The following is a 25614-nucleotide window of genomic DNA, read 5'->3' as shown; positions in this document are numbered from 1 at the left end:
AAGCTGTAGTAGAAGAGCACATACTCTCAACCCTCCTGTGGTAAGTCACCACAGAGCAGTGGCTTTTGGGAAGGGGAGAGACATTCAGACATGGCATGCCATCTCCAGACTGTGACTAAGGGTGCAGATGGCCCTGGCCTTCTTCAATGCAGCACTAGGATAAACTTTCTTCCAATAAATTTAAGAGGTTGGCAACTCCAACTCACAACCTCAGTGCAGAGGAAAACAGCTCTAGCTGTCTTGACCACACAATGCAGCCCATCTGAGCAGGAAACGTATAGCTCTCCTTCATGAAGAGCACTTCCAAAGCATGAACAGAACACTCCCTTTTAGATCTGTGCAGTTCTGCATGAGCCTAAAACGTCAATTTCATGTTCTGAGCACCTGCTTCAGGTATCTACGTAACTCATGTTTCATTTATACCCTTCTCATTGCATTAGTACTAAAAGCAGAGAAGAAAGTTTGAGCCATAATTTATGCCTTGAGATTATAAGATGGGCAACTAATGTCAGGACGATGTTGGACATTTGGAGAGACTTCTGCACTAGGAGGAGATTATAGCACCAGAGGCAGAGAGATTGCAGACTCTTCATCCCTGGAGGTTTCTAAGACTCAGCTAGACAAACCCCCAGTGACTTGAACTAGTGCTGGCACTAGTCCTGCTCAAAGTAAGGACTTGGACTAAAGACCACCAGAGATTCCTGTGAACCAGCACTTCTATGATTTTGTTTCTGAATATAAGAAAGGTATTAAGAAGGCACAGAGAAGGCTATCTTTAAATTAGTTAACAAAAAAAGGCAAGAATATTCTCAGCCTGGTTATTACAGGGAAGGTTCACTGCATTCCTCAGTATTTTATGTTATTTGAAATGGGGCTGCTACGTAATTTGAGAGACTTTTCATTACATATGAAGTTGAACCATCTCTGAAATAGTTCCTGCGGAAGTTAATATCAAGTAATTCTTGGTTGCCACTGTACCATTTTCCAATACACCACATTTCTGCACTGACAACTGGTAATTGCACGGCAGGATCTGAAACATTTTGGCAGTAGATCACAAAACCTCTTCAGGATGTAGGAGGAAACACGGGATTACACAAGAAATAGAAACACATTAGCCAGTTAACATGATCAGAAAATTAACATTCAAAAAGTCATTTACAGGTTTCAGGGTTAGCGTATTAAAAGGGAAACAATTCAAGAAGTTTAGAACTCTTGTTTCACATTGCTGGAAAATTCTACCATGACACTGCCTTCTCTTGTTCGTGTATTTGTCTTGCCCATGAGTTACTTCTACCTTTAAACCATGGAGCAAACTTCTGCAACACTATACCAGAAGTAAAACAAGGTTTTGGTCTCTAACACACACTGGTCTGTCACAAGTGGGCCCCAAAAGCCAAGAGTTTCAGCAGTCCCATTGGAAGTCTCTTGGTTTTACATAGCACAGGTCAAATCTCATCTGTTCCCCAACCATGTACAGCCCCATTTTAAATGTTTACCATTCTGCAGGATTCTGCCTGCAGCAATACTAGAATTGAGATGCTGGCAAATAATGGACAGACAACTGTAGAAATAACATTTTTGGTTTAGTGTTTGCAATTTGTTTTACAGCTCATAAGGAAACACTGTTAGAGATATTCTACATTCATACATTTCTAGCAAAATACACTTTTAAAAACATAAGGCACTTTAAGATTTCCTAAAACAAATGCTCATTATAAAAATTCAACATGAAGGCTAGATGAGAACCCTTTCCACCCTTAACGTTCAGGTCAGTAAAAGATCAATCGTCTAGTCAGGCAGGCAAATTAAATAACCAATAGAAAGGTTTCCAAGATAGAGTTACTGCTGTATCAGTGTGCATTCTGAAGTAGTCTATTTGAAGTATCTTCAGCTGGGGAGGGAGGGAGAGCATGGTGTGAATAAGATGCATGAAAATAGTTCTTTGAACTGGGTAACAAAGACACATTGCAGGGATTAAGTTTCATTACTTTCATTGGATTAAATTCCTTCCATTCATTATTGCCAACAAGAGTAAGGAACAAAAAGGAGCTGGTTCTCCCCTCCCTCCCCCCAACTCCCATTATAATTCAACACAAGATTTCAAAAACTTAAAATGACCAGGACAGAAGCCCATGAAAAATTGCATCTGGCCACTTCAGAGTATGTTTAAATATTCATTACTGACTTCCTCAAGTATCACCTCTTATTAAAGAAAGAGAAACATAAAAGAATTGGCAACTGTGTAAGTTGCTTCCAGTCAAATTGATATTTTGCTTCTTTTTAACACGACCCCACTGTTCACATCAAGTACCTGCATTCAGAAACGCACCAGCAGCTCCCCTTGGCAGAGAGATGGCGGGGCAGAGGATGAATGCAGGCAGGGCCCCAGGCCCCGCGGGGAAGAGGGAATGAGTAACTTTGCTTCACACGCTTGTGTCTTGGCTTAAGAACAGTTTCAAAAGCTGGATGTGCCGGGCTGCTGTAGCAACAAGGGGACTGATACCAAAACACCGACTGAAGACTTCACTCTGAGACGCATCTGTAGGAACTGAAATTCTCTATTTAAAACTGACAAAAAGAGCTATAATGCCAGCAAAACCACTGTCTACGTCTCAGGGCCCCTGAGAAGGGGATGGTAGGACCTAGTCTCTACCATCCAACAGTGTATTTTCAAGTTGTGTCTTACCGATTTTATTGCCCAGTACATTTTCCAGTCTTTGGGGGCTAACAATTGCTGAATAACTTGATTCCTGGGGGCTCAGTACCTTGGGGACGACAGTACAAACCTGCATCCCTAGTCCTCTCAAATCCACCTCCGAGGGGAAAAAACAACAACAAAAAAACCACAACCAATGAACCATTTGTTTTTCTTACAAGTCCTTGATTGTTGCAAATTCTGACTTACTTGAATTGCACTTTAAAGCCCAGCAGCAAAAAGAAAAATTAGTAGCTATATTCGGGAATATATATACATTTTTAAAGAAATAAGACATTTTATCAAGTCTAAAAATGCACAGAGATATCAACTGCATAAGATGCCAAGTTTTGACCTGGCTACAGTGAAGAAGCTGTGAAAAAAGATTAACCTATTGACGCTACTAGAATTGGGGCAGAAATGGGATGCCTGTTCAGTTAGGAAAGAAAGTGCAGTTAAGGTTGGAGCTAAATCAGAACCAGCCACCACTGGTCTTAACCTGGCACACACAGAGCTGTCAGTGTGCAAACAGGAATCACGATGAAATAACTTTATGAAGTGAAAAAATACACGACTTGAAGACAGTTGCTGCTAAAGACAGGAAAAGAAGGTGGTACCTTATGGCCCTGAGCTCAAAAGATCTTGAGATCTCAACATGTGTGGCTCACTGGCAGAAGAGCCAAGCTCTAGATCACTCTGTTACACTACTGTTACACTAGCAGCCAATTTAAAATTGTGACTCTGCAATCAGTTTACTGTTCTTCAGCATTGGTATGACAATATTCACTTGGAACAGGAAGAAACATCTGAAAGAGAAGACGAAGAACAAAATACAGGCCACTCACTGATCCCAATTTAACTACCAGCATGTAGTTGGTTTCTCTCAAAATCTGTAGGTTCCTCTTCCCAAGCAAATCTCACAGAATTTGCTAAAGTGACATCCAGTGGCTTTGCACATATACTTTATTGTGTCTTAAAAATATATTTTAAGAAATTATCTGGAAAGGCACAGAGCATGTGCAATTTACCTCCTTGTGGATCTGTGCCTTTGGGGAACCTTCAAACTAAGTTGCAATGATTAATAATGGACGGGGTGCTCTTTTACAACCAGACCATTTCTCTCAAATTCCAGTTGTCTCCAAAGGAAACTGAGGAAATCAGCAGTGCTGTCAAGGAAATACAAGGCAAGAAGTTGAATGTGTACATTGAGACAGACTGGAACATACAAAGTTTCACAGACCTTGTTCTTCAGGTCACATTAAAAGAAAAACTGTAGTCTAATAAAAAAAAAATAAAAATCACTAAAGCTAGTTACAAAGAGTAGAATTATCAAAGTGCTTTAATATATAAAGTGTCAAATATAATTAAACAGGAGCATTACCACAGAGCTGCCATAAGATAGTAAAATAGGTACATGGGTTTTCTGAATGCAGGAGAGGAGCACAGGGTTTTAATTTCTGCCTTAGGACCAAGGGGCTGGGTTAAGAAAAGGTTTTTTTGTTCATTTAGCTTCTTAATACAATGTATTTGCTCTGCTCACGCATTTGAAGGCACAGCTGTATTTGCTATATCTGAAGCTGCATCAAAAGAACTGTCTGCCATGAAATGTTAATAAAGGGGCAGCTCTAACTGAGCAAAACATTGATTTATGGATACCTGGCAATTCATAATATTAATTTTTATAAGCTATTTCTTGATACTTAATGAATCCTGAGCTATTTTCTGCAGCTTTTCTTTAAACATAGTTTAAGATAACTGAATGTGTTATTTGAACAATCCAACAGACTGGCACAGCTATAACAAGAGCAAATGCAAACAAATAAATAAGGAAGAGGCTCCAAAACCACTTCGTGCAAGATGCTAAGACAACATGCCTTGGCCTCCCTACCGTCTTTTCCTCTCATGTTACGCATAAGAAAAAAATCCCACTCTTCATGGCATTTCTCTCAGTACTTCCAACTCACTAAGCTGCTGCCTACTTTAAGCAGATGACCTGGAAGACGGAAAGTAACTCTGTACCAAGCATAGCAGAGCTAGCTGCAGCAGTGGGACATGGCTGTTTAGAAATAAGAAATGTCAAACAAGACCCTTCCTGCAATTCACAGGTAGAAGAGCAGATTTGGTCCAGTAAGCTGAGACTGGAGAACATGATACAGAGCATCGCATCTGGTCCCTTGCACAGGCATGCACGGCCACAAGTCTGAAGTAATACCGAGTCTCAACAGAACAACTCTTCTCTTTTCTGAAGGCACCATAAAGACAGCAACACTCCAGGTGCAATGGGAAGAGGCAGAGGGAGGTAAAATAACAAATACAGTTAGGAGGGAAAACTAAGAGCAGCTTGGTATAACAAGGGAGAAAAAAGATGGCACAGTTCTGTGATGGCTGTAATGTCTGTAATAGCACAGAGACCCTACACCTCTAGGCAATGGAAGAGTAACCAGAATTTGGAAAAATCTACTCCTGAACAAAAAAAAAAAAACAAAAAAAACAACAACCAACTCCCATTTTTAGTGGATAGCTGTAAAATCTGTAACTGAAATCAAAGAAGACAGCAAAGAATCAAAACTCTATATAAAACACTGGGGTCCCTACACACTCACATGGCATCATTAGCCTGTTTCTGATTTACCACAGTGTTAAAAGACCTGGACAGTCTCCTTTGCCCTGCAGGATGACTGAAGTCCAGTGAAGTGTCACATATTAAAACCCTTCTCAATCCGCCAGTGAGAATAAATCCCCCTCCCCAGCCCGTAGAGGGAGGGGGGTGCCTCCCAGACAGCAGAGGTTTCTAACAACCCCAGGCACCCTACAGGCAGCATGCCACTGAGTTAGTTCTCCTAAGTAGCACTGCACTGAGCAAGTCTAGGCTTGCTAAGATTTTCTGCCCCTTACATGGACTTGAGGACAGTTTCTCGTGAGCCCTTCAGGCCAGCGGCTCATGCTTTGCTGTTCCTTTACCGCTTTTCAAATATGTTTTCCTTCCAGTCCTCCCCTCTTGCTCCCTGTTATCCCAGAAGGACTTTCTGCATCCTGCGCGCAGCGACGCTGGCTTCATCTTCAGAATCAGACTCGCTCTGGGAAGTAGAGCTCTGGGAGGCAGAGCTGCATGGAGAGGAGCACTCTGGGGAGCACAGGTAGTGCATCAGCGGGAGGCGATACTTCCCACAGAAATCAACAAACTTGATTTGTCTGACGCAGCTGTCAAAGTAGACACCTGTAAGGGCAGAGGGGACAGGAACGACATATGAGACCCTGTGCAGAGAAATCTGTAAGCTCTGCAAGGTTGCTGTGTCTGGTGAAAATGCCTCAAATTAGGATTTAATTGACACAGCACCAGACACAGAAAGACAAGGGATACTGGAGGAAGAGAAGGGACCAGGACACCTATGGAAATGTGAAATTCATTTTCTTAGTAAAAAAACTCCCCATCCTGTAAAACTGTATTTGGTAGGTGGTTCAGAACGGCACACTCTACCTTAAAAAACACAGGGCAGCTACTTCCAAAGAATTTGGCAATTTCTTCTAACCATTAGGGAGAAATCTCAGGCTGGGAATTTGCAAACTTCTTAATGTCAAATTCATTCATCCACTCTATTTTCAAACTTGTAAAAGCTCTTCTACCAGCTAGCAAAAATGCGTTCACAAATAGACCATCATAGCTCTACTTTTCTTCTGCTTGAGTGAAGTCACCATGCTGAGTTTGGATGCTACTTTCCATGGCAACAGTGTTGCTGTAACACACAATTACATTCTCTTCCTGTCACAGCAAGTGATTTTAGACACTGATATTTTCAGAAGTTTCCAGCAGTGTTTTAAGTCCTAGCTGGTCTGGAGGAAGCTTTTCTCCTGCAGCGCTAGAGCAACGCTGCAGTACTGTGCTAGTTTATAAAGAAAAGTGAAAAAGAGCAAAACCAATCCACTGTTATACAAGCTGTGCAAGACTCTAAAAAAGGAAACATTTCTTTCCCTTACAACCCAAGTACCAGCCCTTCCATCTTTGCTTACGGAGCATGCTTTGATACTGTCCTGTAAGGAGATAAGATAACAGCCTGCATTATGACTGCAGGGTAGATAGTAATTAATAATTTTTTTTCATAATCTTCTGAAGGCTAAGTGCACACATTATTTACTCTGGATAAAGATTAAGCATTAAGCCAAATTAAGGCCAAGCATTCTAGGCTTTTCCATGAAGTCCTCTCCTTCCAGGAACTACAGGCCAGTAGTCTCAAGCAAGAGCTAAACAAGTTGTTCTTGGTAACTGTCAAGCACTACAGCCTTCCTCCTCTTTTCCACCCAGAAATGAAGCTTGCTGTTCAGCAAGAGTGCTTGCAAAAGTTTTCCTGTCTATTACCTAGTCTGAGCTATTTCAAGGCAGGTGGATCAGAAACTTCAGACCACAAAAGCATAGCAGAGTGTTGGGACAAGCCGTAAAGACTCCGACAGAAACGCTGTCTTACATTCCCATGCAAATACTGTAAACCAGCACTACAACTTTGAACATTGTTCCTAAGTCAACAAGGTTCCTTAAAGACAAGTTTGCAGGAGACCTGGAGCCAATAAAATACAGCTGGAATTTGGATGCAACACCGTATCTAACCTGATTGTGCTACTAAAGTCACAGAGGGAAAGAAAACCCACCAGGTAAAAGCAGGGAGCAGAGCAGTGAAGGTGAACTTACCCCCACATTTAGGATTGGGACAGTTGCTGGCCAAGCTCAGATACCGGACAAGATTCTCCGGGAGATCACTGGGAGCATAGGGAACATTGCGAGTTTTAATTGTGCGCCCAGCCAGTTCCTGAAGACTTGGGGGATTGTAGGTCAGGTCACGGACAAACCGAACCACCAGTGGGTTCCCACGCAAGCTCAGCTCTTCCAGGTGAACCAGGTTAAGGATCTCTCGAGGAAGGTAAGTCAGCAGGTTATTGTGCAGGCTGAGGGAACGCAGGGAATGCAGCCTGAGGACGGAGATGGTAACTTAGTCAAGATGTGCAAGCAAAAATCAATCCACAACTGCATTACACAGACCTGATTACTCTCCTCTCTCCCACCAATTTCTTCACTTGGCCCAGCTCCATAGCACAGTCTTAAATACACTGTTGTCCCTCTCAGTATTCTTCCTCCCTACACTGGGTGCTTTCAGGAGAGATGTTTCCATGTACCCAGTGCATACAAGAAGAGTTCCATGCAATACTTCGAATAAGTCACCTGCTTTCGCTTATGTGTTAAAGATGACTGCTGGTAGGCAGCCAGCCCTGGAAAACCCCCCATTTTCATTGCTTGTGGCTGCATCAGCTTGTGCTGTGATCCCCAGAATCTAGATTCTCTACTAGATCCCCAAAGCTAAGCTAGATCAGGCCAGGCTAGCATTGGCACAGGTGACAAGGAGTTTCTTGGCTTTTGGACGAGGTGTTCTCCTCTCTTAGGAAGCACAAAGCAATGCTCCAGCATGGTGTCCAGGAATGCTCTCAAAACAGTACGAGTTACAAGACAACTAGAGTCACTAAACATTACACATCAAGAACAATCTCACTGCACCATCAAATTCTAACTCTGAAAACTCCATGCTGCCAGCCAATTGCTTTTGGGGTTTCAGCTACACACTGAATTCTTCACCTCCCATCTTAGGCTACCCATACAGAGTTTGCAGTATCCTCTTTCCCCCATTATGAAACAGATAAAGCAGTAACTTATCCTCTAGGGCTGTGCAGTAGGATTCAACAAACACTAAAACATTCTGATATCCCAGAGTAAGAAATGCCAAGGGAATACATGGGGAACATACAACACAAAATCACATGCAGAAAGGCTTTGGGTGAAAGACAAAACAGCATTCATCACTAAGAATACAGTAGCATAGCAGTTTATCTTTTCTGTGTTGCTCACAGACTTCTCAGGGCTCCCTGTACAAATCTATTAATTCACCTTAAAGTGCACACTTGGTGACGTTTTTTTTTTTTCATAACCCTTTGATTGAGATTCCTATATTATATAATCATGATCTGCCTGAACTGCATCATGCTAAGGATCTTCTTGTTCAAGTCTAGTCACATTAACAAACTGAAGGACAAATAGGTCCTCCCAGGTATTCTTATCCACACACGCAACAGAAAAAGTTCAAAAGTTATTAACAGCTGGTAGCTGCTGACAGTAAATACTCACTGTGCCAGCTGAGGTGGAATGCTCTGGATCTTGTTGTCACACAGAACTAGATAGCTTAGAGAGGGCAGGTTTGCTAACTCAGGTGGAATTGAAGTAATGAAATTCCCTCCAAGGTACAGAAACTCTAAACTGAAAAAGAAAAGAAAAAACACTGCATTGTTTCATTAAGGTCATTTCCAGTTTCATTTGACAGTAGGTCCTCTCATGTCCTGCATTTCCGAAAGAAAACTTACAGATGACTACGTATGAGATAATTTGTTGAGGGGAAAAAAAAAATTACAACAGAGCTGCTGTTTCACAATGGATAATGTTGAGATTTACCTCCTGCAGTCACCATTTTACCTGTAGGTAGGCACCAGACAACTGAGCACCACAAGCGAAACTCCTGCTCGTATTTCCAAGGAAGAATTGCCTATGCACACAGGGTCTGCAGCACTGACACAGCTCCTGGGAGCTCTCAGTTTCAACAGGAGCAAAGCAACAGAGCAGTGGCTCTCCTGGAAAATCTTGGCCCTGCACAAGCAGCTAGCTGCTCTTTATGGTATCATTTGACTCCTTGGTGACTAACTGCAATCTTTCAGCAGAAATCAGAGGAATCCAGTCCTGCTTTGATACAATTCACACACTGACATCACTGCTGCAACAGCACAGAATGCATCTAAGTCACACAAGTACACGCATGCAATTTCTCAGGTAGGCCGATTTCAGCATACTGAAGTCATGGAGCCCAAAGCTACCAAAACCATTAGCTGGGCTTAACTGCACTTTGGGCCTAAATAAATAAATACATTCACTGGACATCCTGTGAAAACTCAGTGGATAGGAGACAGGAACAGAGAGGCAATAGATCCCTTCTGCCAGGCTGAATATCCAGTATTTGCTGTGCAAGTCTGCCCTTCTAGGAAGAAAATTGGTGAGTACTTCTCTTCAACATAATGGGTTCAAGTCTCCATTTCACAGAGTTTTCCTCCCCTGTTCTCAGATGTTGTCTGGAAGAAGAGCAAAGGCAGGTTCAGATTTGGGTACTTCTGGCTGAGAAAAGACACCACTGCTAATCACAGTCTAGACGACATGTTTTGCCATGCCTGAAACAGGTGGATCCCATGGTCCTGTCCACAGGTGTTTGTGGTACTCATGCTGGTTCAATATCTTCAGTACATACTCAGATTAGCTGCCTAACTACAGTGTACATGGCCCCCTCTGATCTACCAGGCATTCCTTGCAGGCCGGAAGGAGAAGTCATCCAGGCTCTGTCAGCCTTTCTTTAAGAACAGCTTATAGCCTTCTTGGAATAGGAGACACTTTCATCCCACCACAGCACCCCAGAGATGCTATTGGGCAAAGCAACACACAACCAAACCACCCAAAGGACAGACAGAGAAGGTCTGAACCCTGCAACTATGCCACAGTGTGTGTGGAGCACCACAGAAGCTTCACCCTGAGCGCTCCCCTGCAATGGAGCAGAAGAACAGCAGAAAGAGACTATTTTGTTCAGTTCTTGCAAGAAACTTGAACCCCAAAGAACCAATGACAGTATCTGCTTGGGCCCAAGAGGCCACTAACACAGCACAGAGGTTCATCTGCCCATCAGCAAAGAACAGAACAACAAAACCACTGCAACACATGAGGAGATGCTCATGGAGCTTAACTTCCCCTGGATTCTCTTACCTTTCAGGAGTACGTCAGAGGAAAGCTAAATACCTGAGATTTGAAAAAGCAGGCACAGAATTAAGCCATTTCTAAGCCTTAGATTTGAACTGAATTTGACTATATGAAAGGAACTATCTATACTTGCTTCAGCTGAGAGATGAAGTGTCACAGCATATTTGTAGGTTATTCTGAACATGTAAGAAAAGACATAGAAAAAAGGCACCCCCAAAACCCCACAACTCAAAAGTAGCTCCCCTCAGACAGCCTGCAGGTGAGGAGCGGGGGTAGGAGGAAGGTTGCTGTGCAGAGACTATGTCAAGGGAAGATTAATTTTAATTAAATTTTGATCCCCTAACAAATACCAGAGTTTTAACCAAAATAACCTCTATTGTTTCCCAAGGTGGATTTAGGCTGCTTGGCTCTCAATAAGAACTTAACTGCTGACCATACAATTCCTAGGCATATTTTAACTCCATGCCATTGCTGGAGCCCACATTGAAAACTGTTGGGCAAGGGAACCCTTGTGTATTTCAATGTTTAAACAAGGTTCAGACGTGTACAAGTCCCCACTTCCTAGGAAAAGGGAATAATTAACTTTTCATCCTCTGTGTTTAAACAGGATAACGCCCATAAAGCCACACTGTGTAAAAACACATACTACCAGGGAAGGGGAAGAGGGGTGCAAAATATATAGTAAATAATGTTTTTGAAATTCATTTCAAGGTGTGAGATGTGTAAGTTTCAAGATCAGCTTATCGCACAAACTAAGGGTGCAAAAACACTGCCTACAAGCTACTTACAGCTTTCAAATCCATTCCTTGTAAAGTCTGTGTAATGAGAACGCTCAGTTATACTAGCTAGGATATAAAGCCCCAACGTTAGACCTCAAACTGTCACTAACTAAAAATCCACTAAATAAGTTAACCCCTTCACTGGCAGCAAAGGGCTTCTTTAAAATTGTTTTCTTTTCATCTATCTTCTGAACCAGCTTTTAAAGGTCAGTAGACTAACTGGGCCTAGTATAGTACAGCAAATTCAGAATTTTCAACATCAACTTAAGATGTGAATTAGATAATACATTTATAAAAAAGCACAGGGAGGAAGTTTTCAAACTATAAAGAAACTTATTTTAAATACAGCAAAGACATTCTTATAGCTTCCACTCAAACACTGCTCAGTAGACAAAAGAAATCCTTAACTTCCATCCCCCAAAACAGAATTTGCTATAAAGAGGGATCCAGTCTAGTCTTGGCTCAGCAAGATGGACGGATTAATAACAGCCATTTTTCTTGATGCTTTCACAAGCTAATCACAACACAGGCAACGACTTTAAAGAGACACAACCCTTTTGTAATGAGCACTGACCACACCACACCACTGGGGCCACAGTTCGTTCCCACCTCACCTACTCCTGGTCTGATTTTCGTGTCATATAAGCCCGTACCCAGAGGCCAAAGCAAGGCTGGCTCTCCTCGAGGGACAGTTTGCTGCTCAGTAAGGCAAGCAAGAGTACTGCTGAGCTCTGCCCTCCTCACGAAAGAGCCCCTCTAACACAGCAATCCACATTGTTTACCATAGCTTTTCACAGGAGGACCATGGCAGAGACAGGACTGAGCTTAATGAATACTTCTAACTAACCTTTCACACTAAGACACAGTTTTTCTGGCAATCATTAATCTGCATAGTCATTTGGACCAGCCAGCTAAGGTCTCATGCATCACTGTGTACACAGAGCGAGAGCTGGAATTTTTCTGTACTTTCAAAAGTCAGTCTAGGACCTTAGAAATGCCAGAAAGCAACTAGATTCAAACAAACAAGCTCTCTTGCTATTTTTGAAGCTAGAATAAATGCTGTACTTCCAACTTGCCACACAGGCTCTGGCTGAACGAGTTTCAAGAGGGGACAAACACTAACATAATCCATCTCAAGAAAAACTGAAAAAAAAAACCCATAGTATTTTGACAGAGTAACTAATGGAGGCTGACCTTCTAGCAACGTTTACAAATACACTAATAAAAGGCCAAAGTCCCTTTCAGCCTCATATCTGGCAAGCCCCTCACTCAGCACAGTCAGTACTAATTTGCTACCAAGCAGCAGCCAGCACGCCAGGCCCACGGTGTGCCGCTCCTCTCTAGCAGGGGATTTCACACCACCGGGCTGCAGGGTGGCAGAGTAAATCCTTTTACATACGGGAAGGGAGTGAGGAAGTGCTCAAACAACTATGAATCAATTCAGGTGGTGGCAGTAAAGTTTAACATGCCAAGAGACTGTACATTCTTGCTTCAGTATGTCCTTGAGGTTTCGAGGTCACCATATAGCACAAAACAAATCAAAACGCCCCAAAACACTCAGTAAATAAGGAGAGTCCACTCTGAGGACTAGAGCTATTTTTGATACCCTATCTATTACCACGACACTTTCACAGTCATGTTTCGAGGGGAGAATGTCTTCTGGCATAGAAGATACCCAAATTTTCAATCCACCCTGTTTCCCCACAGATGCTTCTTTGGATAAAATTTAACAGCTGACATCAAACAGACGCATCTAAATAGGTAATCTAAAAAAGAAACAATGAGCCTGAAATAGCTCCAGGTCTTTTTAAGATAAACTTTTTAGCAAGAAATTTCCAAGGCAGTTTTGAGGATCACGTAAGGGAGGAATTTAAAAGCAGCCCACAACACACTCCTGTTAACCCTGTTCTACGATTTACTAATTCCTGAGAGAACCGCACAGCCTTTGCTGACACGCAAATTTAAGATCAAACGGCCCTCTGAAAACTATTTGCAAAACGTTTGAAGAGGGGAAGAAAATGGGAGGCAGCAAGCAGATTTCCTAATGCTGTATCTTTATCAAAGCTTCACTTGCCGTTTTTCCCACACTGCAACCGCCGTTCTTAAGCGTATGCTTGTCTAACATGCTTAATACTACCCACGAATGAAAGCAAATACTCTAGTTTTCATTGCATCTAAGCCTTTACACAAAACTTGGATGAATTCAGTTAAGCGTCTGAGGCCTTTGATCCCAGCCCTTGCACAACTGGGCTTTACTAGAGGAATCCAAGCAAGAAGGAGCCAGCATGCACGGCAGACATCTGGAAAGAGCCTGGCGCTTTTCCAAGCTCTTTCCACCTGCTCCTGGTGCTCTACTGAGCACGAGAGTATTAACTAGAAGAGCAAGACTAAACTCAAAATTTGCATCAGGAGATTCACGGTATCGACTGCATTTTACTAAGCTCTTGAGAATTTTTCCCTTTACGAGACACCTGCAAGACATTTCCCCAAGCGTGCACACTGATGAGGGCAATCCATGCACCCTTAAGCCAAAAGCCACAGCTGGACAGTGAAGATCAGAGCTCTATTTTACCAGATTTGCCAAACAAATTTTGTCCAAAACGGGCACAAGCAGATGATCACATTTTTGGCTCACCAGCTATAATACACAATGCCCTTAGCACATCCCCAGCTCGATCAGCAGAGGAAGGATACACACAAACAACGCAGCAGTGGGACATCTATGCAGATCGCAGTTCAGGAGCTGCTGGGGGCTGTGAATTTGAATCTGAGACAGAGTGACTGACCATAGCATCTCACACTGAAAACAAAGCAAGGTCAATGTTGGAGGGAGAAATACAGAAAACACAACTCTCGACTACTTATGCTAAGCTCATCCATTATCTGGCAACATGTAAGCAATGCGCTCACCCATCTGGTGCATTTTCTACTCTAAATTCACAGCAACAGCCAATGCTGCAATTTAGGTCTTGCACTGTACTGACACTGCTAGCTGACAGTAACTGGGGGAAGTGGGCATACAGAAGGAGCTGGCACAGCCTCCAGATGATTAAAAAAAGCCCTCAGAAGGACCCGCGCTTTTCTCAGAAACATAAGAGGGTGTTGCAGGCCACCACAGACACTTACGGTGGAATTTTCTAATGGAAAACACAAAGCAAAGGCTATTCATCCTTGGTGCTGACATGCTATGATCAGCATCACCCTGCTGCCATCACCAGAGCAACCATGATCATTCACTTACAAAGCCATGTGAAGGAAGCTTCAAGCATTAGGACATTTACAGGTGGCCCTTCTACAACAGCCTAGGAGGTAACCGATGATCAGGTGAAAGGCACTCACTTTCCGTGCAGGATCTTGTACTGCACACAAAGATTTGTGTGGGCAAGGATGGGGCAGATGGCTGAAGCTGGAAGGAATAAGACAAGACAGCAGCAGGACTGGATCTTATTGCCGTTCATTAACTTGACAGATCACTAGGAATATGCTAGTGAAAAGCTTTTGCACAAAATGTCTGATCCCAGCTTGCTCCAAAGTTGTGGCTTTACTATCTTCATGTGAGTAACAACACAAGGCACATGTCTCTCATTCCAGGGCCTTTGTGTTTGTAGTTGCCGGCATGTTCCTTCTCCTTTGGCAGATGAGACCCATCAGCTTTTTATTCTTTTAACTTCATCACATAGACTTCTTACCCACTGTATTCCTGGCCTTCACTAAAACTGACAGGCCACTCCTTCAAAAACTACAACAGGAAACTGTATAGGGTGCAGAAAAAAAACCATGAGGCTTAGTTATCAAAAATTAAAAAAAAAAAAACAAACACAAAAAACCTAATCAGAATTCAAGATATTCCCTGGAAATATAAGAAGTACTTCTAGATTTCTGCAACTCTGCTCAGCTCTATAATCAGTGACTGGAGCAAATGAGAAGCTGCCAGGGTCATGGGAAGAAGAGAACTGCTGGCCTCAGGAACTCTAGTACCAGCAGGAGGAATGTGTCCAGTCAAAGTGCTGCCTGCATTCCTCTGTGGTCTCAGAGACCACACAACATGAGAAAGTTTTCTTTTATGGGCAGCTGCATACAGAAAAAGGCTCAAAGTCTTGGCTTCCCAGCAATAGCAAGATGGACGCTTGCAGCTTGAGCTGTGAGGTTAACAGAAGCCCGAACATCTACATCAGGACCCGCCTCCTGGCCCAGAGTTCAGAAACGAATAGATACGTCCATGTTGTCCTGCCACAGCAGCTGGCTTTGCTCCGTCCGTGCTCAGGCTCATCTTACCCACTTCAGCACTACGCACGCTCACGTTGCAGACACCTCTCTTATTGCCAGGTAGGAGAAGGGTCTGACAGCAGTTCCTCTCCAGCACACACTTGTTTTTGGCAAGGGTGCCAGGTCACTGGTTATCTGGCTTCAATGAGCAGCTCTAAGATCCCCTCTGCAGAAATATTAGTTTATAAAGTATTGTTTTCTCCCAGCTCTAGCAAGCAAGTGTGCTCCTCCTTTTTGTTACTTAAGCAGTCCCAGACACAGAAGAGTCACTGATCGTATAACAGTGAAGAGGCTGACACTCCCGGTGAAGCACGGATTTGCTATCTTGAGCTAAAGTTCAATTGTACTATGGTGACACGTTAGCAGAAGTTCAGCGAGTTTGCAGTGATTACGCGGGCAGCAGACACAAGCTGGGTCTAGTCTAGTTTTTCTACCTGACACATCACTTTGTAACGATAAATAGACAGTTCAAGAGCCTTGTCCGCATTTGCCCTCTCCGAATTGTCATGCTGGGCTTCGAGCATGATCAGCCCAAGAAAAGCTGCAGGACAGGACAAGCAGGAGCCCTGTTTCAGGACAGGCCAGAGGAACGAGGCAGAGTAATCACACAGCAGTAGTTTGACCGCGGTGCAGCATGGAGCACAGCACACAGCCCACTGGGGCACAATGTGCAGTGCTACACAGCCTGGTACCTTCCTGGGGTCAGCAGCATAACAAAAAGAAGGACTGAGGCTTGTTTTCTTGTAGAGAAAAAAAAAAGAAAAGAAAAGAGAGAGAGAGAGAAACCACAACTACAGATGAGAGCATGTAAGCAGCAGCAAGGAGCCTCTGTCTCAGAGATGGGCACAACAATCTGATCCCAGCCACATCCTCGATGCTACCAGGCATGCTATGCAGGCAACATGGATCATCTCCCACGCACAACCAACCTCCTCTATCAGCCTCCTCTCCTATGAAGCTGGTGCCACCATCCTCATTTCCTTTGTTATTGCTGAAGCAACTGCTCCTGAACACAGATGAAGCTGAGGTTCCTCCTCCTTATGACAGTCCCAACCCAGGACACATCCCAACTCTTGCCAAGAAGGGCATAGGCATTCTCTAGCACTCAAAATGCCTCATAGCATCTCTCAAATTTAGCTTAACCCAGAATTGCTACAGATCCTCAGCAAGTGCATGCTGTGCCATCTGGACCAAAGCTGCATACCCAATTGTGCTACATTGTAGTGGACAAAACCATTTCCCAGCAGCACTCAAGCAGTTCTGCTACCTCCAGCCCAGGACCGTGGGAGGCAGCACGTTGCATACAACATCCCGTGCTTCCACTGAATGCAGCTCCACTGAGCCATGAGGGCTAATTCAGCTATTTAAAGTCAAGGCTGCAGGAATTTGTGTAAGAGAGGCCACCTCTGGCAAGTCCCTTGGCAAAGAGCTGGGATGAAGAAAGTTCAGACCAAGAGTCTTAGCACAGAGCCACACAGCGGTTAGTCTGAGGCTTGAGAAACCAGCAGAATACACTGAGGTGCCTGTGTGCAACATGCAAGTCAGAACATGGCCTCCAGCTTCCCCAGGAGCATGGCAGGCCTCAGAAGTACCTAACCCAGGTCAATGTGGGCAGCTGATACCTAGCCCTACCTAAGACCTGTTCCCACACCACCAATATTTCCAGCTGCTGCGATTCAGCCACATGTTGCCATGTCATCGGCTTCCAGTGGTTTGGTCCAGCACCAGAGCCAGATGTACCACTGCACCTGAGCACAGCCTAGGGCTCTATGTTTCAGAAGATCCGTCAGCTGATCTGTCAGATGTACATGAGCCAGATGGGTGGAGAGAAATACAACAAAAAAACCCAACCATGCCAGCAAGTATGAGATTGGACCCGCATCACTAGAAAGGCCCTATTGTTTGCATAAGCCACAACCAGATCTTTATTCTCCTGTGCAGCCCATCACGCAGCCGTGAGCTGCGTGAGACCAGGGGTTTTATTTTCCTCTCCCGTAGAGATCTGTATTAAAGCAAAGCCATGGACCGCCTTCTGCATGTCAACACTCATACCAACCACACTGTCATTAGGAGAGCCACCCTGGCACCAAGGCAGCGCCAAGGACTAGGAAATCCTGAAAGAGTCACCCATTTGGTGAGCACAGAAGGCCTGTGGTCTTCAGAAGGCTGAAGAGCGGCTTTGAGTTTTGGTAACTCTCAGCCTAGAGAAGGGGAAGCGACATGTTAGCAGCAGCGGTGCTTAGAGACATCTGAGGGTGGGCAAAACTTACTCCCCGAGTGGGAGGGAGACATAAGGCGTGCTGCCGTCAGCACCCCCCGCTTCCCGGTAAGAAAATCCGGCAGGGTTTGCCTGGCAGCCGCCGGGGCTTTTCTCATGTGCCCCGGGGAAAAGGCCCGGCCCCACCGGCGGGGGGGCGCTTCTGGGGGGACAGCCCGTCCCGGCTGGCGCCCTGCCCTCACCTGCGGAGCTCCTGGATGTCGGGCGGGATGCCGTGGAGGCGGTTGCCGCCGAGGCTGAGGCTCTGCAGCCCACGGAGCCCCAGCAGGGCGGGGGGCAGCTCGGCGAAGCGGTTCCCGCTGAGGTTGAGGACGCGGAGGGAGCGGCCGAGCGGGGCCTCCCCCAGCCCCTTGGGCAGCGAGCCGGGCCCGCCCAGCCGGTTGTTCTTGGCCAGGAGCGTGTGGAGGCGAGGCAGGGCCAGCAGCTCCGCGCCCAGCTCCGCCAGCCCCGTCCCGCTCACGTCCAGCACCTCCAACGCCGGGAACCACTGCGACAGCCCGGCGGGCAGCGGGCCCGACAGCCGCCGCGGCGACAGCACCAGCCGCCGCGCCTCCGCGCTGCGCCGGGCCGACAGCTCCGCCGCCAACTCCGCCTCCTCCTCGCCCTCTGCCGCCGGGCCCCGCCGCGGTGGCTCCGGCTCCGGCTCCAGCTCCAGCTCCAGCTCCGGGGCCGCACCGCCCGCCGCCATCCCGCTCGCACCAACCGACGTCCCCGCGCGGCGCTGCCGCCGCCGTCCTTGCGTCACCCTGGGGGCTCCCACTCCACACTCCGCCCCCTCCCGCCCCGAAATCTGAATAGCTCCGCCGGCCCCTACCCATCCCCCCGCGAACCCGCGGCTTCATGCTCGATCCCAGGCGCGCTGCCTGCCGAGGCGACAGCGTCCCCCGCGGCCGCAGAGGGGCGAGCGCTCTTATGCAGGTTGCGGGGCGCCGGCGGGCTGGCGGCGGGAAGAGAGGGAGCCCTGCTGCGGCCCCGGAACATGCATACTAGGGGAGGGGTGCGGAGGTGAGGGGGTGTGTGGGGGGTAGCCTTTGTGGAGCGGGGGCCGGCGGAGGAGGCTGCAGCTACTGCCCCTCTGGGACCGGTACTTAACCCCCCGCACCGGGTCACCGTGACTGTGACAGCCCTCTCCCGTCCGGCCTGGCCAGCAGCCCGGCCGCTGGGTGCCCGCGGGGGGCCTGGAAAATGGCACCTGCCTCCCCTCAAAGTCTTTTACACCAGGCTTGCTGGAGTCTAGCAACACTAAAGCTCTGAGTCCTCTGACCGAAAATATTCAAAAATAGCCTTCCTTCTGCCATTTTCACCCATCTTTGGAGCCCAAGAGGAAGGTCCTCTGTCCCAGTTGTGCCCAAGGCCTCTCTCCATTGTGTGTGCTGGTGGTGGGGCCTGGCCTGCGGTGTCCCCGTCCTTGCAGCCGGCTGGGGTTTTGTTCAGGGTTTGTCAGCTCTGGTCCTTGCATCCCTGCTGCTGCTGGGCCAACAAAGCAGAGGTGTCTCCCCAGAAGTACCTTGGTGTATCTCCTTGCCTGGATGTGGAAAGACAGCTTTAATCTTGAGCTAGGACATTGGCAGGAGTGAGTGACCCTGCAAGGTGCACTTGCAGCCAAGACAGCCAACCGCATCCTGGGCCGCACCAAAAGCAGCATGCCCAGCAGGTCGAGGGAGGTGATTCTGCCCCTCTGCTCTCCTGTCGTGGAGTACTGCGTCTAGCTCTGGAGCTCACAACATAAGAAGGATGTGGACCTGTTGGAGCGAGGAGGGCCACAAAGATGGCATGAAGTGGTAATGATGCTGAGTTTGAAGGTGTCCAGAATAGTGTGAATGAAGCCCATGGTCCACTTGTCCTTCCTTTGGCACTCGTATGAACTCTGGATTTTACCACTACAAGTATTTTTAAGCAACATTTCCTGTTCCTGAGAGCAGGGAACTGTCAGGGCTGTGCCCAGCCTTCAAGAAATGGTGTGCCGTAGTGGGTGGGAATGAACAGGTCACCTTCCGCTGGACTTGCTTCATTTGTTTTATAAGTCTCTATGGGTTTGCAGATGCAATCCCTCATGTGAACACAGATAACTGCATAAGAGCAGTCACTGTACCAGTATAGCTATTTCTTTCAGTATAGTTGTTTATTTTCAATATAATTTTACCCAGTCTATAAAGGTTGTGCTATTTCAGCTGGATCAGCATAGTTTGCGGGAGATTTTCTGTAAGCACAAGAGTAAGGTCATCTGGATTTTGCTCTTGTCTCCTGCAGTGCTTTAAGCCTGTGCTCTCCCAAAGTTGTGTCTTATGAACTGGTTCAGTTTTTTCTGGAACTGGGTCTTATTATAGAACAGTTTGTTCCCATCTTCAGAATTAAAGTTGAATAATGCCTTACAAATGCAGTTCAGAGTCTTGATCAGCCACTGAAATAGCGTGTTTCCCAGTCTGAAGCTTAACAGTGCTGGAGAATTGAGAAGTGATTAACTGCATTTAGGTACACAGTGTAGCAACTCATTAATACTCAGATGTGCTTAATTCCTTAAACCCACAGGTCAGGGTTTTTGCCAGGCCTCTGCTTGAGGCAGGCAATAGCCTTCCTGCCCTTCCTCTCTCCCACCCCAAAATAATTTATCTTCAGTAAGTATGCATAATGCACAAGGCAAAGTATTTACAATGCCATCTAGCTAAATTCGTAGCTGACGCTTCCTTTCATTCCTTCTTAAAATCCTGGGAAAATCTAGCAGTAGAAACTAAAGTAATAGAGCAGATCTGCTTTACAGTTGAGCAGCAAACGGGCAGGGAATGCCACAGTTAAGACTGCTTACGCAGCAGCTGGTACAGGCTAGAGAGGATATTTGGTGTGAAAAGTAACATGTAAGAGGCGGCATTGATTTTTTTTTTTTTAACAGCTTTGGAAGGTGCATACCAAGTGAAACAGAGTAATGCAGCCTTCTCTTCTGTTGGACTGTCATTTGCACAGAAGGGCTCACAGTAGTAGAAATTACGAAGTCCATGTGAGGGAGATGAATGGTAAGACATTATCCTCCTGTTACATGACACAATTAAAGGCCATTTCATTGTTCAGTTCAGCAAAGGTGACATGAGCCATTCAGCCCTGACTTCATACGGTCGTATCAGAAACAGAAGGGACCTCAGGAGGGTCACCAGCCTGCTCTCCCATCTTAGGGTAGGACTAGCTGTACTTGGTTTGTTCCTGATAGCTGTTAGTCTAGGGTGTCCCTAAAACCCATACAGGGAGGGTATGAAATATGAAGGATGAGGAAAAGGCTGAGATACTTAATGCCTTCTTTGCTTCAGTCTTAGAAGAAGCAGCTGAAGGAACTGGCGTTTAGTCTAGAGAAAAGGAGGCCGAGCAGAGACCTTATGTCTCTCTGCAACTACCTGAAAAGAGGTTGTAGCGAGGTGGGTCTTGGTCTCTTTTCCCAAATAACAAGCGGTACGATGAGAGGAAATGGCCAGGGAAGATTTAAATAGGATATTAGGAAAAATCTCTTCACTGAAAGGGTTATCAAGCATTGGAATAGGCTGCCCAGGGAAGTGGTTGAGTCACCATTCCTGGAGATATTTAAAAGATGTGTAGATGTGGTGCTTAGGGACATGTTTTAGTGGTGGACTTGGCAGTGTTAGGTTTACAGTTGGACTCTGATCTTAAAAGTCTTTTCTAACCTAAATGATTCTATGATTCTCTATCAAGGAAGCGTCTTCCAGTTCTTTGGTAACCCTGGCATTCAAAAGCATCCCCTGATGTGTCATCTAGATCTGCTTTGACTGTTGCAACTGAAGCTAGTGTCCCATCCAGCACAGCAAGACGGGTATGTTCATCTTGGTAGCAGTCTCCACCTGAAGACAAACATTTAGAGCTTTCCTTCTTAACTGTGCTCAAGGCTTCTGATCTGTTCTCGTAAGTCACGTTTTCCAGGCCTTTGTTACAATTTTTACTTGTCTTTGTGTTCTTTCCACCTGATCCATTTTGTGAAAGGCATTGCCCAAAGGACATATTCAGCTGAGGCTCCTCCAATGCCACACGGGACAGAGCGATTGCCCCGTCCTTTACTGCCTGTGTCCCATCTGTATTCTTCCCATTCCACAATGGTTTGCCTTTCTATTGGCAGTATGACCCTAACTCATGTTCATCTTGCGATCACATCACAGGTGGAGAGCTGCTAGGTTTTTCTTTCCCGATGGCACAGGTGGAGCATGTGCTGGGGCAGCAAACGGGGAATACCAAAAGGATTGCAGAGCAATCTCATAACTAAAAGCACGTGGCTCGGAGGCAGGAGCCGTGGCTGCTGGCTGCATCTCTGCCGCTGGCTCGCCACATGATTGCAACTTTCCTCTTCTCTCTGCTGTACCTCAGCTTCCCCAGCTATAAAACAGAGACAAGTTGTGCCTCACATTTGTCAACCACATTGAGATCTGCGTATAAATGTCAAAAAGGCAGCTTTTTTTTTTTAAGAGGAAAATGCAGAATGTGGCTTATCAGAAATAAAATAAAACACGTGTTATTTTTTAAATTTTGTTTCATTTATTTGGCAGTAATATCCAAACCCCCCTGCTTCAAAAAAATTACAAAATCAAGTAAAATAAGTGCACTAAGGAAACCTACAGAATACTGATAAATTTCACACATGTACAGGAGGGAATATAGAGGGAGGAGTGGGACTTTTTTGTTTGTTGCTTAAATTTGGCTTTTTCGAAATAAAAAAATGCCTTCCCTGCCCCTTGCAGTCTGTACAGCAATTGTCCCAGAGGGCAATGGCTGGAATTCAGCACTTCCTTCCCCAGCAGCCAAGTCACCCTGCAGAAGTTAGCGACCAGCCAGCCTGCTGCAGGGTACAGTCTGGGCATCACTCACTGAACGGCTGCCCTTCCCTTCGGCGTGGGAAGGCGGAGGTTTCGGTCCCCTTTGGATACTGTAGCCCTTAGAACCAGCATCGCTCTCCACAGCTGCGTTTCCCTTTGAGGGCACAAGGAGGAAAAGGCTCCACAGGCAGCAGCCCTTTCTGTGCAGGCACATTCGCTGCGCTCCTACCCTGCTGCCTCAGGCTGTACGAGGATTTGTTGTATGGCTTGTCAGAGAGCTCAGTTTGCCTTGCCTGAGAGAGCAGCCCATCCCTCTGCCTTCACTGCACGCTCGAGCTCTGTAAACCTCAGCTGCCACCACCCATCTCTCTAGCTGTCCCCAGCAGCCATCCTCAGACTGCACATCCACAGGAGACAGGAAGGGGACTAGAGTACGTATCACGTAATGCAGCCTACAGAAGCCCTTCAGCCATGGAGTAGCCTCTCCTTCCTGCACGTGCTCTGGTGCTCCCAGTTGGAGATCTTCCTGACTGGCAATACGATGTCATCTCCACCCTTTAAGGCAAGCTGTTGTGTTTTCTCTAAGGCACTTTAATGATCTGAGCTGGAAGGAAGTGAGCTGGGAGGCATGAACTACCTTTCAGAGCAGGGTCAGAATAAAGCAAAACATTTATTAACAATGTTCCTGTGACTCTAGATCCAGCACATGGGGCTCTTTCACTAATATTGTGAGGGAGGAGCAAGGGTATGTCTAATGGGTGTTCTTATTCCACCAACCACTTTCTCCAGTGCTACCAGAACACAAACAATGACTCCGTTCCAGTGTAGTGTTGTCCACGCTACCCTCAGCTCCCGTGGACTCATTCCCCTCACCTTCACAGGTGACAGCTTCTCAAATCCAGCCCCTCATGGGAAAAGAACCAGCCCCCTTCTGTATTAATTATGCCAAAACCTCCGAGCACGGCGGGGTAGATTATGATTCTCACTGGAAATGTGTCACTGTGCCAAAGTCAATGGACGTCCTCTGGGTTCACATCAGGAAAACAGCTCAAAGACCAGACAGCCTTTAACAAATCTGGCTCATGGGCGAGACCACAGGAGGGAACAAGGTTTTGTCTTTTCCTACACCAGCTCATTCTTCCTCTCCAAGGAAAGCACTGTGCAAAAACGGGAATGATGGGACAAAAGTCCTGCTGATCTTCACTCAAACAGAACATGCTTTTCCAGATGCAGTGGAGTCTTGCTTGAGTAAGCACTAGGGACTGCAAGACACCTGGCAACAACTGCTGAAGTTGCTCACAAAGAGGAAGATGGAAGTCCCAAGCAGTCATCTCCACTCAGGATACGTGCAACTGCTTGCGATGCACAGTGGGGGCATGAAGGGAACGTGGAAACAGGATGTTGAGGTGTGTGAGTGTATGAAGTACATTTGACAATTGCAGGAGAAAATCAGCTTGGCTTGAGGCTACAGAGGTGATTGTCAACAAAACAGCATTTCATTTATATCTAGGACCAATGCTCTGAGAAATGAGTCAGACGAAAACAACCCATGAAGGGATGTGAGGGCAGTCAAAGATGGTCTGATCAGAGACACTGTGAAATGCGTCAGTAGCGAGGCTTCCAGCCCTGACTCCAAACCCAGACCTGGAATCAAAGAATAATGCTGCTGCCTCACCCCAGAGGGAGATGGAAAGCCCAAGATGATGGCTAACAGGCCAGATCTCAACGCAGTTAAGCATTTTAAAATACCCTACTAATGGGATTGCCTGGTCCCTCTGTCTCTGGACTACTTGGCTCTTCCCTCTGAGCAATTTAGAGAGGTGTGAGCATGGACTTTGAGCACATGGTAGCTAAGGGAGCAAGAGCTAGAGAGCTGCAGTGTCAATCCGTGCCTCGTGAAATTAATTACATCCAGCCCTGTCTCTTCTTCCCATGAGGGACATCGCTATCCCCAGTTAAGAAATACCCTGCCATGCAGGGCTCAAGTTGCTCGTGATGTTTGTGGTGGCTGAGCGCAATGTGATACAAACTGTGCATGGGCATTACAGCACTGTCAATAACAAAAAACCCACAGGCTGGGTTTTCTTGAAAGATCTAGAGCTACGAAACGTACAAAAACTGAATTACTACCATAGGAAATAAAGTAATAAAAAACAAAACAAAACAAAAGGGGGAGTCAGCATGTGAATGTGATAAGAAAAAAATATGATAGCACCTCTAAGGAGGGGGCAGGGAGAGCAAGAGTGAGATGAGGTCAAAAGGAACCATGTTGTGTTGGAGCCCACAATGTACTGGAGGAGCTGCTGGGGACAGTCTGGTGGAAAGCAAGGAGGAACGTGCCGGGCTCGTGCCAGCAGCATGGCACCACGACTTCCAGGCGTCACACCAGGCTGACCAGCTTTGAGGAGCTCAGACCCAAGGGGAGGGTAAGCAGGGCAAGGTCCTTGGCTATTGATGCCCTGCAGCACATGTGCTCAGCCACAAAACTGCCGGGCCTGTATTTCTGCAGCCAAGGCTGGTGCTGATAATTGTATCGATTGAAGACCCCCTTTTCTATCCAGCACTGACCTCCATCCTTTCCCCAGATCCAGGGGAACAAAAAATCCCTGTTAGCTCTTGGAGGGAGCAGCTCTCTGCTCTGGGGAAGGGTCCCAGCAGCTGCTGTAAGTCCCTCCCAGTCTTCCAAGGCCCCAGCAACGAAGCTCCCTGAACAGGTGGGCTCTGCTCCCCTTTCCTGGCCCCATTCTCTGTGTATTACAAAACAAATAACCCATCGCTATACAATGTAAATATCTGTGACTGGGCAACTGTAGCAGACACTTGTGCATACTGAGATCAGCACTGGAGGACAGGGTGGCAGGTTGGGCCCATCCTCCTGGGCTCCTCCGGTGTGGAGGCCCCTTACATCTCCTTGGTGCTCATTCTCTTGGTCTTCTCAGCCGTCTCCTAGAGAAAGACAGCACAAA

The 25614-nt window shown here is 46.2% G+C and overlaps 2 protein-coding genes across 2 annotated transcripts in view; both read right to left on the bottom strand.

Moving 5' to 3' along the window:
* Nucleotides 1-1569: 1569 nt before the first annotated feature.
* LRRC58 (leucine rich repeat containing 58) lies at nucleotides 1570-23512 on the bottom strand. Its single transcript, XM_086750350.1, has 6 exons — nucleotides 23492-23512; nucleotides 22701-22802; nucleotides 18029-18636; nucleotides 8862-8990; nucleotides 7380-7657; nucleotides 1570-5915 (listed from the first exon to the last, which is right to left on the bottom strand). The coding sequence occupies exons 1-6, from the start codon at nucleotides 23510-23512 to the stop codon at nucleotides 5707-5709; spliced, it is 1347 nt and encodes a 448-aa protein (XP_086606476.1). The 3' UTR covers nucleotides 1570-5706.
* FSTL1 (follistatin like 1) overlaps nucleotides 22348-25614 on the bottom strand; it is a 56923-nt gene continuing 53656 nt past the window's right edge. The window contains exon 11 of the mRNA XM_086760868.1: nucleotides 22348-25594. Within this exon, the coding sequence (XP_086616994.1) occupies nucleotides 25550-25594 (45 nt within the window). The 3' untranslated portion in view covers nucleotides 22348-25549. The remainder of the gene's footprint in view (nucleotides 25595-25614) is intronic.

This window comes from Chlamydotis macqueenii, chromosome 1 (genome assembly GCF_036417535.1).
Source record: "Chlamydotis macqueenii isolate bChlMac1 chromosome 1, bChlMac1.mat, whole genome shotgun sequence".
Classification (NCBI taxonomy): Eukaryota; Metazoa; Chordata; class Aves; order Otidiformes; family Otididae; genus Chlamydotis; species Chlamydotis macqueenii.
The sequence above is the reverse complement of the archived record's forward strand: the minus strand, read 5'-3'. Positions and strand labels throughout refer to the sequence as shown.